The 19,026-nt window shown below is 35.3% G+C and overlaps 1 protein-coding gene across 1 annotated transcript in view; it reads left to right on the top strand.

The window, feature by feature from the left end:
* Window positions 1–19,026, top strand: part of ROBO2 (roundabout guidance receptor 2) — a 665,634-nt gene that overhangs the window by 516,839 nt on the left and 129,769 nt on the right. Inside the window, exons 6-7 of the mRNA XM_069578659.1 lie at window positions 3,060–3,187; window positions 7,902–7,913. Of these exons, the coding sequence (XP_069434760.1) occupies window positions 3,060–3,187; window positions 7,902–7,913 (140 nt within the window). The remainder of the gene's footprint in view (window positions 1–3,059; window positions 3,188–7,901; window positions 7,914–19,026) is intronic.

Here is a 19,026-nt window from a genome sequence, read left to right on the forward strand (position 1 = left end):
AATGTTAAAAACTCTATGTTGGGACTGTGGCTGTAGCAATGAGTGAAACAGACAGATCTCACTTTTATCAGAATTTAGTTTATCAAAATAGACAATACGAAACGTGAGCAAGTGCAAAATGATTGGTGTAGCAATCCTTTTTTTGTTAGTTTGTTCATTTGCTCTCTGGGGGTTGGTGGTGGGTTTTTGTTTGTTTTGTTTTGAGGAGGGAATAATCATAGTTTTCTAGTGAAGTAATGGATAGCTTCAGACATGAGTGATGGATGATAAGGCTTCCCTCATGACTTATGACATTGTAAATCAGTGAAAGTTTAACCCAAACCATGCAGACAGAAAAGGAACCACTACAATTGGAGGATGGAGGCTGAAGGAGCAAGGATTGTTGAGTTTAGTTGTCATACTTGGTTCATAAACATTACTGTTCATAGACAGAACTTTATTAGGTCCATGCCTCAACTTGAAAATCATGATAAGCAGTTTTATTCTTTTAGCTGAAGCTGGAAGTAGAAACAATCTAATTATAATAGTCTTCATTGAAAGCCTAAAATGTTTCTTGGTCCTTGAAGCAATACAAACTCAGTTACTTGTGATCAGTTAAGTTCAGTCTCTCAGTCATGTTCGACTCTTTGCGACCCCATGAATCACAGCACACCAGGCCTCCCTGTCCATCACCAACTCCCAGAGTTCACTCAGACTCATGTCCATTGAGTCCGTGATGCCACTGAGCCATCTCATCTTCTGTCGTCCCCTTCTCCTCCTGTCCCCCAATCCCTCCCAGCATCAAAGTCTTTTCCAATGAGTCAACTCTTCGCATGAGGTGGCCAAAGTACTGGAGTTTCAGCTTTAGCATCATTCCTTCCAAAGAAATCCCAGGGCTGATCTCCTTCAGAATGGACTGGTTGGATCTCCTTGCAGTCCAGGGGACTCTCAAGAGTCTTCTCCAACACCACAGTTCAAAAGCATTAATTCTTCAGCGCTCAGCCTTCTTCACAGTCCAACTCTCACATCCATACATGACCACAGGAAAAACCATAGTCTTGACTAGACGGACCTTAGTTGGCAAAGTAATGTCTCTGTTTTTGAATATACTATCTAGGTTGGTCATAACTTTTCTTCCAAGGAGTAAGCGTCTTTTAATTTCATGGCTGCAGTCACCATCTGCAGTGATTTTGGAGCCCCCCAAAATAAACTCTGACACTGTTTCCACTGTTTCCCAAACTATTTCCCATGGAGTGATGGGACTGGATGCCATGATCTTAGTTTTCTGAATGCTGAGCTTTAAGCCAACTTTTTCACCCTCCTCTTTCACTTTCATCAAGAGGCTTTTTAATTCCTCTTCACTTTCTGCCATAAGGGTGGTGTCATCTGCATATCTGAAGTTATTGATATTTCTCCCGACAATCTTGATTCCAGCTTGTGTTTCTTTCAGTCCAGCATTTCTCATGATGTACTCTGCATATAAGTTAAATGAGCAGGGTGACAATATACAGCCTTGATGTACTCCTTTTCCTATTTGGAACCAATCTGTTGTTCCATGCCCAGTTCTGACTGTTTCTTCTTGACCTGCATACAGATTTCTCAGGAGGCAAGTCAGGTGGTCTGGTATTCCCATTTCTTGAAGAATTTTCCATAGTCTGTTGTGATCCACACAGTCAAAGGCTTTGGCATAGTCAATAAAGCAGAAATAGATGTCTTTCTGGAACTCTCTTGCTTTTTCCATGATCCAGTGGATGTTGGCAATTTGATCTCTGGTTCCTCTGCCTTTTCTAAAACCAGTTTGAATATCAGGAAGTTCACGGTTCACGTATTACTGAAGCCTGGCTTGGAGAATCTTGAGCATTACTTTACTAGCATGTGAGATGAATGCAATTATGTGGTAGTTTGAGCATTCTTTGGCATTGCCTTTCTTTGGAATTGCAATGAGAACTGACCTTTTCCAGTCCTGTGGCCACTGCTGAGTTTTCCAAATTTGCTGGCATATTGAGTGCAGCACTTTCACAGCATCATCTTTCAGGATTTGAAATAGCTCAACTGGAATTCCATCACCTCCACTAGCTTTGTTCGTAGTGATGCTTTCTAAGGCCCACTTGACTTCACATTCCAGGATGTCTGACTCTAGGTGAGTGATCACACCATCGTGATTATCTGGGTCATGATCAGCTAGAACCAATTAAAGTAATATTTTGAAAGTATAGCATTAACAGTGTTGTGTGTATGGGAAAGATAGTCAGTGTGATCAGCCAGAAGCTATTGCAAAATTGTATGTGTGAAATGACAAATACCATCAGTGAAAATCGAGGAGAAAAATCAAATATGAAAAGAATGTAAAGATAACTTCTTTATTTGAATAATTTCTTTTAATCTAATGAGCATATTCATATGCAACCTCTTTAAAATTCATGTTAAAATTTTTTAGAATTTTTTTCTGTGCTAATATGTCAGTGTGCTTGTTAAAGAATAGAAGTGTGACAGTAAATGTTTGTTAAAGAGCCGAGGGTGTGCATTTCCAGAAATCACTCGAAGTCATGTTGATGTCTTAAATGTTAATATCGCTAATTTAAAAAAGGATTACCCCTTCCTGATTATTTTAGCCAAAGTCCCTTTTGTCAGTTTGCAAAAAATAAGAGAATTTTCTTCTTTAATATATTTCAGCTCTATTATATTCACAGTGCCTAAAAATAAATCATATATTTGAACGTAGTATAACTTACAAATTATAACTCACCAAGAAACTGAAACACACACTAATATTATACTAAGATCTATCAGAAAAAGCCAAAGTACTAATGATGCTGTTGATGGTTTTGATGCAGTCCGAGAGTTGTATAGACACCTAAATTATAGGTAATTGATAATCAAACAGCTAGAAATCAGATATGAAATTATTGATCTTATTAGCAATACCTTTAATCAGAGTAGTTATACTTTATGACTGAATGTTGTGTGTGTGTTTTATTTTAGGTAAAATATAATATAAAAGAGAAAAATGAAGGTGAATACTAAGTGTTGTCTAAATGCGACCAATGTTATTGAATAAAGCCAATCCATATTCTACACAGGTATGACATCAAAGATGATTACACACTGAGAATTAAAAAGGCAATGAGTACAGATGAAGGCACATATATGTGTATTGCTGAAAATCGGGTTGGAAAAGTAGAAGCTTCTGCTACTCTCACAGTCCGAGGTAAGAGACTTAAGATGTGAAATATAATTGAACTAGCAGACTAATATTTGGTTAAATTGGTAAGTGAACTCATAATCAAAATAATAGCTTGCAGTGTTTTATTAGTACATAAAATGCCTGGATTTTGTGTCCTCTCAATTTTTAATTGAAATAAACAATTTCAAATTTGGATTTGAAAGGATGTGCGTTTGAAGTGATTAATGTTTATTTAATAAATAACAGCTAACAGTTTAAAATTAAATCTTAAAAATAAAAAAGATGTACACTAATCTTTTGTGTTTCCATTGTTTTGATCTAATTATAGCTTTTAAATGTCACTGGTTTCAAAGATACTCAGTTTTCTGTTTACTAGATTGTCACTTTATACTAGGAGACAATTTTCTTGAAATTCTTTTTCATTTCAGCATTCAAAAAGCAATTTGGAAAAAAAAAAAAAAAAAACCTAACACTGCTTCCAAAGGTGGAAAATGGATACAAAGGAACACCCACGTTGAGGAAATCTGATTTAGAGAGTGATTTGTGAAGTTCATTGGCCTTAAATAATTGAAATAGTCAGTGCTGCTCTTGTATTAACTTTCTCTTTCTGGGTGTCATGCACTGTCTCAGTCATGGAATAATTTCCATTTACAGACTCCCTGCCATTGCTTATAAGGGAAAGAAAGCATTCCTTAACCCTACAGTGAGCTAGAATGAATTAAGCGTCTTCCTGGTGGTGCATGTTGATCCACAGGAGTAAATTATATAGCCCAAGGTACCAAATAGTACGTGTGCACAGCTACACTTACCTTTGCCAAATAGATATTACCCATGGCATTGTTTACACTCACGGGATTTAACAGAGATAGGCAAGTACATCCATTGCTCACTCTTTCAGCCTTTCATCCCTCAGCTGATGCCTCTGCCTCCCATCACTCTCAATAAAGAAGTTGACTGCAAGTTTACATCCACGTCTCTCAGTTGTATTTCACTTTGTCTAGTCAGACCTCAGCCTTGAGCAGTTTTACTCGCATTTTACACAAGATTAGGTGAAAGGCTTGGAAGAATTTGGATTGGCAAGAAGTATGTGAGGGATTCTCAGACTGGTCTTCTATCTGGTAAGAAAAATGATTTTTGCATAATGTGTGATTTGGGCTTCCCTTGCGGCTCAGATGCAATGCAGGAGACCCAGGTTTGATCCTCGGGTCGGGAAGATCCCCTGGAGGAGGAAATGGTAACCCACTCCAGTATTCTTGCCTGGAAAAGTCCATGGACAGAAGAGCCAGGGGTCGCAGAGAGTCAGGTGTGACTGAGCAACTAACACACATTACTTGGGCATCATATCATTAAAACAAAAACAAAAAAAAAAAACTTATCTTCCTCCAGGTAACTATTAGGAGACATTGTGAATGTCTAGATGATTCTGGATACCTAGAAAAATATTGATGATTTCCAAACTTCTCAGTCACTGTGTTCCTCTTCCACTTAATTCATTTTCCTCCTTCCAGACATTCTAGGTTGGACTCAGATGCAGAATAAATTTAAACAAAATTGGCAAGCCAGTTGCTTAAAAATATTTTCAATTCTTTAAAAATCTACAATCATACACCAATTGAATATATATATATTTACTGATAATATATGAGCAAAATCTGAGAGCTTTGTAAGCCTATTCACTATGGTTAATCTACATTTTCTGGTACATTATATATATATATATTTGTTTGCTTTTATCTAGTCAGCCCTTTGCAAAAGCAATTCACCTGATCATATTTCCCCCAAAGTTTGTTTGTTTACTTTTTCTGAAGTAAGTAGAAAAAATAAACAACTCACCAAGAAATGTTCTAGTCAAAAAATATTTGCTGACCAAACAAATGGTAAGAAATGTGAGGAGTTGTTTGTTTATAGAAGCAAGAGGGTTCCTTTTATACTTGAATGCTTGGATGAATGAGATTTGAAGTGGTCTGTTTGCTTTAAGATACTTTCCCAGCTAATTATTTTCATAATTTGTTGAAAGTTTCAGGTTTACTGTTTCATTTAGCAAAGCATGCTCCTCCTCAATGGATGTTTGAAGCTAATGTACAAAACAAATACAAAGAGTTGTTTGTTCTCAATAGGACTTTTTTTAAAAGCAGCAAAGCTTAATGATCTCTCCCCTGATGTGTGTCCTAAAGATGCATTAGAGAGTTTAATCTATTTGGTATTTATTTTCATCTGACTAATGTGTCAAAAACAGGGTTAAAGAATAGAAATCCCCATAATATAATAGACTGTGGAGAAAAAATTGTTTAAAAACATTAGGAAAAGCAGTTGGGATTTCTCATGCTAAGAGGTTAACAGGAAAAAAAAAACATAATATCTGCAGCTTAGTATTTTGCGCTCATTTTTCTATGCACGTAAATGAAATGTTCAACCCTTCTCTGGATTGTTTTATCAGAACAGGGTCAACTGACCAAAGAGGGCCACATCGATTTTCATCCATTTAACTCAAGGACGCAGTTTAGTATAATTTGCTGATTTTGAAAACATCCACCTGCTGTTTTTATATTTTTTTTTCCAGGATGAAATGTTGCTTTGTGACAAAGACAATAAGTTTTATTGTGATGTTTCTGCCGAAATTTTATCATAATGTTTACTTTATCCAATTTTGGAAAAGAAAAAGAAAGAAAGTTTTATAATCAAAATCTGAAACAGACTTACTCAGCTGTTTTCCATTTCAGAAATATGGTGAAAATAGGCTATAAAATTAAACATAATAGCAAGTAGTTCTCTTTGCTGACTGGACAAACATAAAATTAGAAAAAATATTTCTAGACAACAGTAAGCCTCCTGATATTTATATTCTTATCAAGTAATTCATGATCTGATAGAACTTTTTAACGTGGCTCCAAAATAAGTGAACACAAACTGCATATTTGTGAACACAGTTTCCCCATTTTTTTAATTGCTTAAATTGGCTTTGCCTAAACAGAGCTTCATTAGGAAAACTTGAACAATTTCAAAAACTATTTCTAGAGTAATAAAGTTCTAATTTTATTGGAATTACCTGAGACTGAAACAGAAATGTATTTTCTTTCTTTAAAACATGATTTCTTACCATTTTTTTTCTCTCTTTAGACTCAAAATGGCTTTTTGTTTCTAAAAGAAACATGTTTCAGATTCAAAAGTGGCACCTGAAAAATAAAATTAGTAAATTAGAAACTAAGTTCTTTTTCTTCTACACATTTGCAAAACTGAGAACTCTTATTCATTAGAATATGGCACAACCTTATTATGTTAGTCTGTTTTTGTGTTCTTAGTTGTTATTGTTGTGAGCCCTTCCAAAAACAGAAATTATTGTGTATAGTTCAGCTTACTTTCTTCCTCTTGCTGTAGGAAATCCTCTATAGACTCTAGGACACACTAAGAGTTTCACCAAGCTGAACTTTCACCAAGCTGAATTTTCATGCAGTTGCTATAATTGCTTTATTCTTCTTTGAATGGTCTTCCCCCTTTTAATTGTGAATAATATCCTAAGACCATGAATCTCATAGAGAAGAAGTTCCAGTACAGTTTCAAAGATTCCACAGAGCTAGAATTGTGATGTATTTGTTGAGTGAGTGAATAAATGTCTGTAAATGTGGTTTCAATGGCTGTATCTGTCTCACCATGCATTAGACGAAATCAAGACAAAACTGCTCATAAGTTTGAGGGTTACGTTGTATTTGCACTAGAGCTTTATCCACTGGGATATGAGTGAAGCACTTGTTTGTTGAATAAATTTATATTTTGAAATGTAAGTTTTCGTAAAAGTTCAAATGCTACTAAATTGATTTCTTCTTCCTTTGAATAATGGGGCCATATGTTTTATATTTGTCTATTGCTTTTATACAAAGTGGTTTACTATCTAAATTGATTTGGCAATATTCTTTTTAAAGAAAGTATTATTAAGCCCATGTGTGTCTCTTTCAATTTCTGTGCATTTATAAAAGGGATAGCCTATTTCAACTGATTTTAGTGATTGAAAGTTATGGAATAATAAAAAATAATAATTTGTTGAAGCAGCAGTTTGAAAGCCATTCTCAGTGTGAACAAGAATCAATTTGTCAGTCATTGTTTCCTGCCCTCTGCCAAAAAAAGAAAAGAGCTTAACAGTGGTTAGAGAGCTACTCAGTTGAAATCTCTAAGGATGTTCCAACCTATTTGTTATATTTTCATCCACCCTGTCCACAGATGAAAAGTGATGTGATCTTAACTTATTACTGGCTGAAAAGCAGTGTCAGGGGCTTTTTCTGTAGTCCCTGTAATGGTTCTGACTAACCATGCCTAAAATCCAATTGCTATTTAAATCAGACAGTGAGGCCTTCTCTTATTGACATGACATTTGCTAGTCTGTGACTTGAATAGTTATATTCATCAGGTTCTTAACTTTGGGATAACACAAGGCTGTTTAAAAAGATCTTTGAAATAATAACAGTAGTAAGTGATGATGATGATAAGACCTCATGTATAATATCTGTCAAATTGCTTAGAGTTAATCTCAGCATGCAAAGTAATTGTTTTCTTAGACTTCTATTTATAATGTTCAGTTTTTATCAAGCTAGGACATCCTGTTCATACTTGAATAATGACACTAGAAATCACCCTACTGTCCATACTTAAATGTAACATTACACATCATGCATTCTGATAATTTTCTTTTCTTTCTTTTTTTTAATTTCTTTTTTATGTTCTCACCACACCATTGTAATGTCTACAGCTCGCCCTGTGGGTAAGTAGCCATCCTTCTATCCATTTCGCATGGCTTTGTACAATGCTTCATAGCTCATACATGTTAGGATATGACAGATTGAAATATATTTCTTCACCCCTGTTAAAATATAACTTGAGGGACTGTCTGCTGTAAAAGTTGCTTCTGACTTTTTCATCGCTTTACTAAACCATGTAGTTACTTTTTACTGCTCTGCAATTAATAGGTAAAATTTTCATGTAAAAGAATATGTGAATAGTGAATATTATATACTGTTAACTTTTCTTGAGAAAATTACACTTCAATTTTCTTGAGTGAGTCAAATCATAATGTTTGATATTTGTTAAGATGAAAGATTATGAACTAGGTTAAGAAGTTTTATTATTTTATGCACATATATTTTAAGCTGCTTGGAGTCTCTGCTTTGTAAGGGTATTTTTTACTGCTGCACACTTATCTGCATGCCACTTAAACAAACTTTAGTAGAATGCTTCAAGTTTTTGTAAGTCAATGCCTACACCTAGAAGAAAAGGGAATGATGATCTGTGTTCTTTGGCATGAAAAATTGTTTGACTATACATTCTTCATTTGGCTTTGCAAAACTGAAATTAACAGCTTGTGCTTGCATTAATTTAAGTGGTAATTATTTTTAAACAAAGATAAAATATTTTTTTAATAAACTTTCTGTATGTCTCTTAAAGTTTAGCTTAACCTATCAAGAAATGTGTTTGAATAAAAGAAATCTTGGTAATTGTGATAAAAGTAAATAAATAGATATATGCTTAAATGGATTGCTTCTTTAATATACCAAGAAGTACTTTAATAAGTTTTTCAATTTGACAGAGCTAAATAACTGGTTCACCTAACTTCAAAAGCTTTGTTAATATACTGGCTTGACATTATTGACATTTGGTATATAGTCATCCAGACTCATAACCTTTTTCCCCCATTGGTTGAAACATTCACAGACATTATTGTTATGTAATATCTTCTTATATAGATAGTCAATACAGTAAAAAGAACTTTGGCTTCCTAATCTGAATTTCTGTTCTGCTATTTCCAAGCAGTACTTCCTTTGTGAGTTACTCTACAATCCTAATCCCCAGTCACTTCCTATATAAAATTGAGAGAAAAGCCCTTACTTATCAGAACTGATGTAGGAATAAATTGAATTCAAAATTGACCATATATGTGAAAAGTTTTGTATGTCAACATTGGTTTACACATTTCTAGTTTCTGAGACATATTATTTCACATTTCAGTATTTCTGGAATATACTTATGGCTTATCATCAATTTCGACATAAACCGTAGACATTTTCTCCTTAAAACACCATTTAATTGATCATGATTTTTACAACTGGTGCTTTTAGAAGGTTAAGGAATATATTATAGTTTTTGCATTTGTAAGAATTCACATTGATAAGTTTACATATTTATGGTATGACATCAAAAATTAAGAAATAAGTGGGAAAGAATAAAATAATAACCTTGCAAATTAACAGGAAGAATCACATTAAATTATAGATATTTGTATATAAAATTTTATGCCAGTAAACCATGATCACTTGATCTATATTATTTTGCAGGTTCCCCAAACATAGAACAATATGTTAATAATTTTCAGTATATAAAAACTCTTGAATAAAAATACATTGATTAGAAAATATGATGTATGCAGGGTATTAGATGTATTTGTCACCTACAAAGCAATTCAAAATTTATTTCTATATTTTTTCTTTTTCAAAATGATTTCTTAAATTCCCATTGGACGGGAACTAAAGAATAGCTTCTTGACACATTGTACTTTATTCTGGGAAAGCCTGTCATTTTATAAATCTTTCTTGAATGACATGACAATGTTGAGAGATATGAAGAACTATACTTTAAACTTGACAACTACTATTAATTTGGGAAAGTGAATGTTTGATATGCTTTTATTGGATCACCAAAGAAGACTGATAATGAGGAAATTATTTGCTTTTTCTTTTCATAAATTTCTTACATCAATTTTAATTCAGGAATTATAGATAAGGCAACTTTTATTGTAAGGTTAGAAGATACAAATTAAGTAAAATCTTGAATTAAATATTCAGAGCTTGAAAACTACATTATTAATATTTGTTAGTAGACTAAATGTTTTTTAACTTTGAAACGTAGCATTAGCATAAACAGTATTCTACAAAGTAGAAACCACAGAAAGCAGAGGAAAATCCATCTTGGATGCTAGTATAAACTATGTGAAGAAATATGTACCAAATATATAAGATTTAGAGAAAATTCAGTGGGTAGCTCCTGTCTAAAGCTTTTAAAAGAAAATTAGAAATATATGCAGATTCTGGAATACTTATAGATTCAGAAATCAATCATTACATTACATACCAGATGAAGCTTGGTAGTCTGTGGGGAAAGCCCTTTTAGAAATCATTGTAAACTTCCAAACTGGATAACTGTTATAAGCTGCATTTGAGTCAAAGAATTGGAAACTCTATGCAATTTACAGTGGGAATAAACACCTTCTTTCCTGTACTTTTGAGAAGATAAAAAACACTCTTGAGTTTGAGGATCTTCAATGTGAAAAATCTTACTGAAAGGAAACAATCACATAAGTGCCAATGGCAGAAAGTATTCTCAGATTTCACTTACTCATGTGCAATGTCATCAACACCTCCAAGAGTCCTGGAACCTAACTTCCTTAGTTATCTTTACCACAGAATCTTGACAAATGCCACTTTAATCCTTAAAAATCCACCGGCCCATTCTGTGATTTTGACTTTTCCCTGTCCCAACAGCAGTTTTTATGTGAGAAGCAAAAGCATATCCTAGGGCATAGTTAAGTCTGAATGTTGAAATATTCATTTGTTTGTTTAGAAAACTCTTATGATGAAGGAACTAACAGAAGAAAAGGTTCTAAATAGGGATAAATATCTTGCTTCCTATGCCCATCTGTCTTATTTTCTATTGGAAGTCTTTCCCAAGCTTAAAAATAAAAAAAGAACATCTATTTTGGAGATGGGCAACACATTTTTTTCCTAGCAGCAACTCAAAACATGATGAGTAATTTGGAAAAGAACTGTCAAATCTACCAGCTGCCTTGCGTGTGATGGTGAGGCCTGCTTCGTTTTGTGTCTTATGTACCATCTGCTACATACTGATTGCCTCCAGTATGGAAACTAAAAGCTGAGTATATCAGGTGAAACTCATTTAACATCAAAAACAAATTGACAATACACAACATTATAGAAATTTCCAATTATTTCCTAATTTAGTAACTCAAAAGTATGTTTCTTTCTATAGAATATAATTGGCCACACAGGAGTTTGTAAGTATAGAGGCATGTAAACGTTTCTGGCAAAATTTCCATCTTTTATTATTATTTTGAAGATGCAGCCACTGTATAGGGACATATTTTTTCAATCTTTGTTTAAACACAAAAATTAACATAACCTCATTTTAGAAAGTTCTGTTTCAAGTTGAAGTGGAGTTTTTTCTTTCCTATAACATGCTCTGAAGCATTTTATTGAGGCCACTAAAAGGTCCATAAAAAGTGAGTGCCTGGAAAAATTCATTCATAAAATATTATACTATAAAGCAGATACTACTTTAAAAATAATACAACTGGTTTTTCAACACCTCTACCCTCCACCCCACCTTGAAATTTGGAAAACATTGTGCTGGATAGAATTTAACTTAATAATGGAAATATTACAGGTATTTTTTTTTAATCAGTAACTAGAGAGATATGAATCCTCTCATGTCAAGGTCAGCTTTTCTGCAAAAGACCTCCTAAGCATCTCTTAGGAGGAAGCCTATACTTGTATTCTCTGCAGCCTTTCTTCTTTGGACAAGCTGTTACCCCAAGACCTGAAGTGATCATCTCTCTCCTAGGAGCCCTTATGTTTCATGCACCTGGCACTAATTAGCTACTTTATGCAGATTCCCATTTAATTTTTATTAAGTATCACATTTTTCATGGCTCCCTAAGTTTTGATTAAATAGTAGGTTAAAAATGCATTCAATTGTGTTTATTCTAACGGTGTTCCCGTGATGTGAAACATTTAAAATATCTTTCAGTTCAGTTCAGTCATGTCCGACTCTGCAACCCCATCGCAACACGCCAGGCCTCCCTGTCCATCACCAACTCCCAGAGTTCACTCAAACTCACATCCATCGAGTCAGTGATGCAATTCAACCATCTCATCCTCTGTCGTCCCCTTCTCCTCCTGCCCCCAATCGCTCCCAGCATCAGTCTTTTCCAGTGAGTCAACTCTTTGCATGAGGTGGCCAAAGTAGGATTTTCAGCTTTAGCATCATTCCTTCCAAAGAACACCCAGGGCTGATCTTTAGAATGGACTGGTTGGATTTCCTTGCAGTCCAAGGGACTCTCAAGAGTCTTCGCCAACACCACAGTTCAAAAGCATCAGTTCTTCGGCGCTCAGCTTTCTTCACAGTCCAACTCTCACATCCATACATGACCATTGGAAAAACCGTAGCCTTGACTAGATGGACCTTTTTTGGCAAAGTAATGTCTCTGCTTTTCAATATGCTATCTAGGTTGGTCTTAACTTTTCTTCCAAGGAGTAAGTGTCTTTTAATTTCATGGCTGCAATCACCATCTGCAGTGATTTTGGAGCCCCCAGAAATAAAGTCTGACACTGTTTCCCCTGTTTGCCCATCTATTTGACGTGAAGTGGTGGGACCAGATGCCATGATCTTCATTTTCTGAATGTTAAGCTTTAAGCCAACTTTTTCACTCTCCTCTTTCACTTTCAACAAGAGGCTTTTTAAGTTCCTCTTCACTTTCTGCCATGAGGGTGGTTTCAACTGCATATCTGAGGTGATTAATATTTCTCCTGGCAATCTTGATTCCAGCTTGTGCTTCTTCCAGTCCAGCATTTCTCATGATGTACTCTGTGTATAAGTTAAATAAGCAGGGTGACAGTATACAGCCTTGACGTATTCCTTATCCTATTTGGAACTAGTCTGTTGTCCCATGTCCAGTTCTAACTGTTGCTTCCTGACTGGCATATAGGGTAATGCTAATTTTTAAAGTGAAAAATCAAGTCCTGGTTACTTCTCATGCTTGGCTGGTGTTAGTCACTGACTAGGTTCTTTTGGAAGCATCTTTTGTGTTTGACAGTGTCTGTTCAATGCCTCTAATTTGAAGGGTGGGTATAAATTTATTGAGTCATATTTTTTTCTCAGACTTTGAATTGTCTTCATATTGAAAAATTCTGTAGTGAAATTCAAGGTTCACAAAATATTTTTATCCTAAGTGGGATACCCTTTTATGAATACTAATATGAATATCAATATAATCCCTTCTTCCAGTAACTTTGCTGGGTTATACCTTGAGCCCGATCACTTGTGTCTAATGTTCCTAGAACAGCACAACCCCTTAAATCTACAGATTCATGTTTTAATTTACTCTATTTCAATATGATTTCTTCTGTTTTATCTCTGGATATTTTTCCTGTCTCAGTTCTTTTCCTCAAATACATCAGTTATATTGGCTTTCCTTTGTCTCAATTCCATATTTGTTAACTTCTCTATAATAATTTTGACATCATTTTTCATATTGTTTGATTTCTTAATGCCTGTTTATCACCTTCCTCTTTCAGTTTAGTTATCATTTTCCTATTTCTCAATTATATGTCTTTAACTTTTGTTAATTTCCTTGCCAAGCTTGAACAAAGCGTTCTTCTCCACTTGTCTTTTAGGCCCTTAACCTCTTTTTTTGAGATTTTTGTTTGTGTGTGTTTTTTTTTTTTTTTATGAGTGACCCTGTTGTATGTATATAATTCTATTTGGACTATAAACAGCTATCTATTCTAAATTATTTCTCTGTTCCCTTATGTTATATTGGGAAGATATAGATGTTTTATCTCCCTTTGACTAATGATTATATTATTTTCTGTCATTCATTAAATAAGTAATTAGTTAATATAAGTTTTACTGTTTTATTTAGTTTTGCATAGATCCTGTTTTAGTCCCTATTTGATTAACCATCTACTGCTGCTAGTTAATGGCTAAGAACTAGAGTTTGCATGTTTGGAGAAGAGAAAGTGAAAAGTATAAGGGTCATTCAGTAACCTCTACTTAGCCTCTTATCTTGAATATTTTCTCAAAAAACATGTTACTTTCCTCTTGGTATGCTAGTGATTTTAATAGTACAGAACTGACCACTTTAGGTTACCAGCTCCCTATATTCTATATAAAACCCTCTTCATCTTCCTTCATTCTTCCTGCTTTGTAATGAAGATGCTTTTTAGGTATACTAGTTTTCCCACAGCTGTGTAACAAGTGCCCACAAATTGAGGGACTTAAATAGCACCCTTTAAAAAATTTTATTGAAATTAATTTGAGGCTAGTTACCTTACAATATTGTGGAAGTTTTTGCCATACATTAACATGAACCAGCCATGGGTGTACATGTGTCCCCTCATCCTGAACCCCCTTCCACTTTCCTCCTCATCCCATCCCTCTAGGTTGCCCCAGCGCACCAGCTCTGAGGGCCCTGCTTCATGCATCAAATTTGGATTGGTCATCTATTTCACATATGCTAATATACATGTTTCAATGCTGTTCTCTCAAATCATCCCACCCTTACCTTCTCCCACAGAGTCCAAAAGTCTGTTCTTTACATCTGTCTCTTTTGCTGTCTTGCATTTAGGGTAGTTGTTACCATCTTTCTCAATTCCATATATATGCATTGGTATACTGTATTGGTGGTTTTCTTTCTGACTCACTTCACTCCGTATAATAGGCTCCAGTTTCATCCACCTCATTTAGAACTGACTCAAATGTATTCTTTTTAGTGGCTGAGTAATACTCCATTGTGTATATGTACCACAGCTTTCTTATCCATTCATCTGCTGATGGACATCTAGGTTGCTTCCACGTCCTGGCTATTGTAAACAGTGTTGCAATGAACATTGGGGTACACATGTCTCTTTCAATTCTGGTTTCCTCAGTGTGTATGCCCAGCAGTGGGATTGCTGGGTCATAAGGCAGTTCTGTTTCCAGTTATTTAAGGAATCTCTACACTGTTCTCCATAGTGGCTGTACTAGTTTGCATTCCCACCAACAGTGTAAGAGGGTTTCCTTTTTTCCACACCCTCTCCAGCATTGTTTGTAAACTTTTTGATGGCAGCCATTCTGACCAGTGTGAGATGGTGGTACCTCACTGTGGTTTTGATTTGCATTTCTCTGAAATGAGTGACGTTGAGCATCTTTTCATGTGTTTGTTAGGCATCTGTATGTCTGCTTTGGAGAAATGTCTGTTAAGTTCTTTGGCCCATTTTTTGATTGGGCCATTTATTTTTCTGGTATTGAGCTGCATGAGCTGCTGTTATATTTTGGAGATTAATTCATTGTCAGTTGTTTCTTTTGCTATTATTTTTTCCCATTCTGAAGACTGTCTTTTCACCTTGCTTATACTTTCCTTTATTGTGCAAAAGCTTTTAAGTTTAATTAGGTCCCATTTGTTTATTTTTACTGTTATTTCCATTACTCTGGGAGGTGGGTCATAGAGGCACTTGCTGTGATTTATGTCAGAGAGTGTTTTGCCTATGTTTTCCTCTAGGAGTTTTGCAGTTTCTGGTCTAACATTTAGATCTTTAATCCATTTTGATTTTATTTTTGTGTATGGTGTTATAAAGTGTTCTAGTTTCATTCTTTTACAAGTGGTTGACCAGTTTTCCCAGCACAACTTGTTAAAGAGATTGTCTTTTCTCCATTGTATATTCTTGCCTCCTTTGTCAAAGAGAAAGTGTCCGTAGGTGCATAGATTTATCTCTGGGCTTTCTATTTTGTCCCATTGATCTGTATTTCTGTCTTTAAACAGTACCCATTTTTTAGGCCACAGTTTTGTAGATCAAAAGTCCAATCAGGCTTAACTCAGTCCTCCTCTTAGCACATCATAGGCCAGGTCAAGATGTTGATCAGCCTGAGCACTTCTCTGGAGACTCTCCAGAAGAATCCACTTCAGAATTCATGGAGGTTGTTGGCAGTATTAAGTTCTTTGTAGCTGTAGCATTGACATCACCATTTTCTTGTTTGCTGCCAGCCAGAAGCTTTCAAAGTCAGCAGTGATACCTTGAATCCTTCAAGGGCTGTGCTTACCTCTCACTTCTTGGTCTGCTATCAGCTAGAGAAAATCCCCTGATTGAAAGGTCTTTTTTGACTGGATTACACACCTAAATTAACCTTAAGTTCCCTAAAACCTATCTTAAGGTCGACTGATTAGTGACCTTAATTATAGCTACAGAATCTCTGTTGTCACATAACAATCATGGGAGTAACTTCAGGAAGTGTACGTCATGGGGGCCACCTTAAACTTTTACTATTCATAATTGACTGGGCCTTTTATTTCCTACAGTACCTTCTCTCCTGACTTGTGAATTTTAGTTGGTTAACTTTGAAGTCGTCTCTCATATTTCCCAAGTCTCCTTCTTAACTCCTAATCTCCTTTTCCCTATCAAGGGATGATGGAATGGGCCCTTGCAGTGTTGACAAATACTTTTTGTGAAATTGGTATTAATAAAGGACTGTGGATTGAGTCTAGTTATTGTTTATTTCCTGTCCTCATTTTCCTCCAGATTCAACCATGATTGGCAAGAGGACTTCATAATTTGCAGTTTGGTGTTATGATAGTTTTTCCATATTATTCATTTCTTTTGTTGCATTTAATAGAAGAAGGTGGAGCAAAAAGCCTTTGTTTCATTCAGTTCAGTTCAGTCACTCAGTCGTGTCCGACTCTTTGCAGCCCCATGAATTGCAGCACACCAGACCTCTGTGTCCATCACCAGTTCCTGGAGTTCACTCAGACTCACGTCCATCGTGTCGGTGATGCCATCCAGCCATCTCATCTTCTGTCGTCCCCGTCTCCTCCTGCCCCCAATCCCTCCCAGCATCAGAGTCTTTTCCTATGAGTCAACTCTTTGCATGAGGTGGCCAAAGTACTGGAGTTTCAGCTTTAGCATCCCAGGACTGATCTCCTTTAGAATGGACTGGTAGGATCTCCTTGCAGTCCAAGGGACTCTCAAGAGTCTTCTCCAACACCACAGTTCAAAAGCATCAGTTCTTCAGTGCTCAGCCTTCTTCACAGTCCAACTCTCACATCCATACATGACTACTGGAAAAACCATAGCCTTGACTAGATGGACCTTTGCTGGCAACGTAATGTCTCTGCTTTTGAATATGCTGTCTAGGTTGGTCAGAACTTTCCTTCCAAGGAGTAAGTGTCTTTTAATTTCATGGCTGCAGTCACCATCTGCAGTGATTTTGGAGCCCCAAAAAATAAAGTCTGAGACTGTTTCCCCATCTATTTCCCATGAAGTGATGGGACCAGATGCCATGATCTTAGTTTTCTGAATGATATTAACCTAAATATTAAAAACTTATAATTTTAACCTAAATAATAAAAAACTCATTAATTTTGGAGTCTTTTCAAATAAAAATAAAATAAATAGCATGTTTACTTAGTAGTTTAAAGTAGTATAAATATTAAATATCACAGTAATGTAAAAGTCATGTGTGACTCTTTGTGACCCCATGGACTGTAGCCCGCCAGGCTCCTCTGTTTATGAAATTCTCCAGGCAAGACTACTGGAGTGGGTTGCCATTCCTTTCAAGGGATCTTCCCAACCCAGGGATCAAACCCAGGTCTCCTGCTTTGCAGGCAGACTGTACCATCTGAACCACCAGGGAGGAGTAGAAACAGTATTATGAGATTAGTATTAGAAGACTTCACTGGCTATTGTCAGAAAGAAATAGCATTAATGTGTTAATCACAGCTTCTAAGAAAAATTTTCACTTTTATAAATTATAATATTTCATTGACAGATACCACCTTATATATATTTCTTTATATATTGTAAAATATATATCATGATGTACATTACACCTAAATATTCTATGCATGCCATGAAATGTCACTCAAGGGAATACTACATAATTAGGTTCATTAAAAATATATAAACTACCAAATTAAATTAAATTTTGAATTGAAATATGTGTGAATGCCTTTTTAAATACCTCTTATAGCAAACATTAGTTCCTAGATTTATTAAGGATATTATTTTCATCTCCCCTACAAAACTATTAGCTCTTTGTCAGTAAATACATCGTTGTGTTTATCTTTCTGCTGCCTCTAGGTCTAGCATAACATTTACACATGGTAGGGGTACACCAAGTGTTGGTGCAGTTAATTGATACACACATATGCACACATAGGTAATACTTGCCTAGAAAATGTTTATGCAAGCAGCTTTAAATAGTGCTATAAAAAGATTAAGCAACATTAATGGTAACAGGCCAATCATATAGTCCCCATTCTGCTAGTAGGAGATAAAATACAACAAAAAAGAAGGCACTAATGAGTTAGGATGGTGCCTTACTAAGCGTGTAATTAATGTTATTAAGAAACATTGCAGTTGCATATTAAAATTCCGTTAACTAAGCAGCACTTCAGCATCAGTACATTTGTTCCTTAGTTGCAAGTCCCTCCCCCCGCCCCCCCCCTTTTTTTTTCTGATTGGCATCTTCATGCAGTCTTCTCCTAAAAAAATGAGATAATGGGATGTGATCAGCCCTCGTGGTTTAGCTGGAGTGCTGACATGACAGTTCTGGCAAGTTGACAGGTTAAGTGAGTGAAAATGGATGTCTTGTCTCACCATTTACACGAAGAGCCTTTTTTAAGCTATAGTTTTCCCTCCTCACCTCCACACTTACAACCTCCTCTACTTGCAATACTGAGGACTCTAGTTTTCCTAGTTAGTATCTAGAGAGGATTTTTTTTTTTAACCACTCCTTTGACTCTTTTTCTTCCCCTGGTGAAAATGAGATCTTTTTAAAGAACAATGTAAATATTGTTGCATTTAATAATTCATTAGTTTTACTATTAATGGTATTTTCCTTGGAAATTAACACTCTCTTAAAGAAAACAAAATTTTACTGTTTTATTGTATTCTTAGTATTTTAGTCAGGAAAGCACAGTACAGAAGCAAAGCTACTATTGGTGAAGGACAGAATAATATGGGAAAATTTCATTTTCAAAAATCAGAATTTGTTTAAATTTTTCTCCATTTATAACTTAGAGAATTCAAGAGTTCATTAAAATCACATCCTAGATT

Source organism: Ovis canadensis, chromosome 1, assembly GCF_042477335.2.
Source record: "Ovis canadensis isolate MfBH-ARS-UI-01 breed Bighorn chromosome 1, ARS-UI_OviCan_v2, whole genome shotgun sequence".
NCBI lineage: Eukaryota > Metazoa > Chordata > Mammalia > Artiodactyla > Bovidae > Ovis > Ovis canadensis.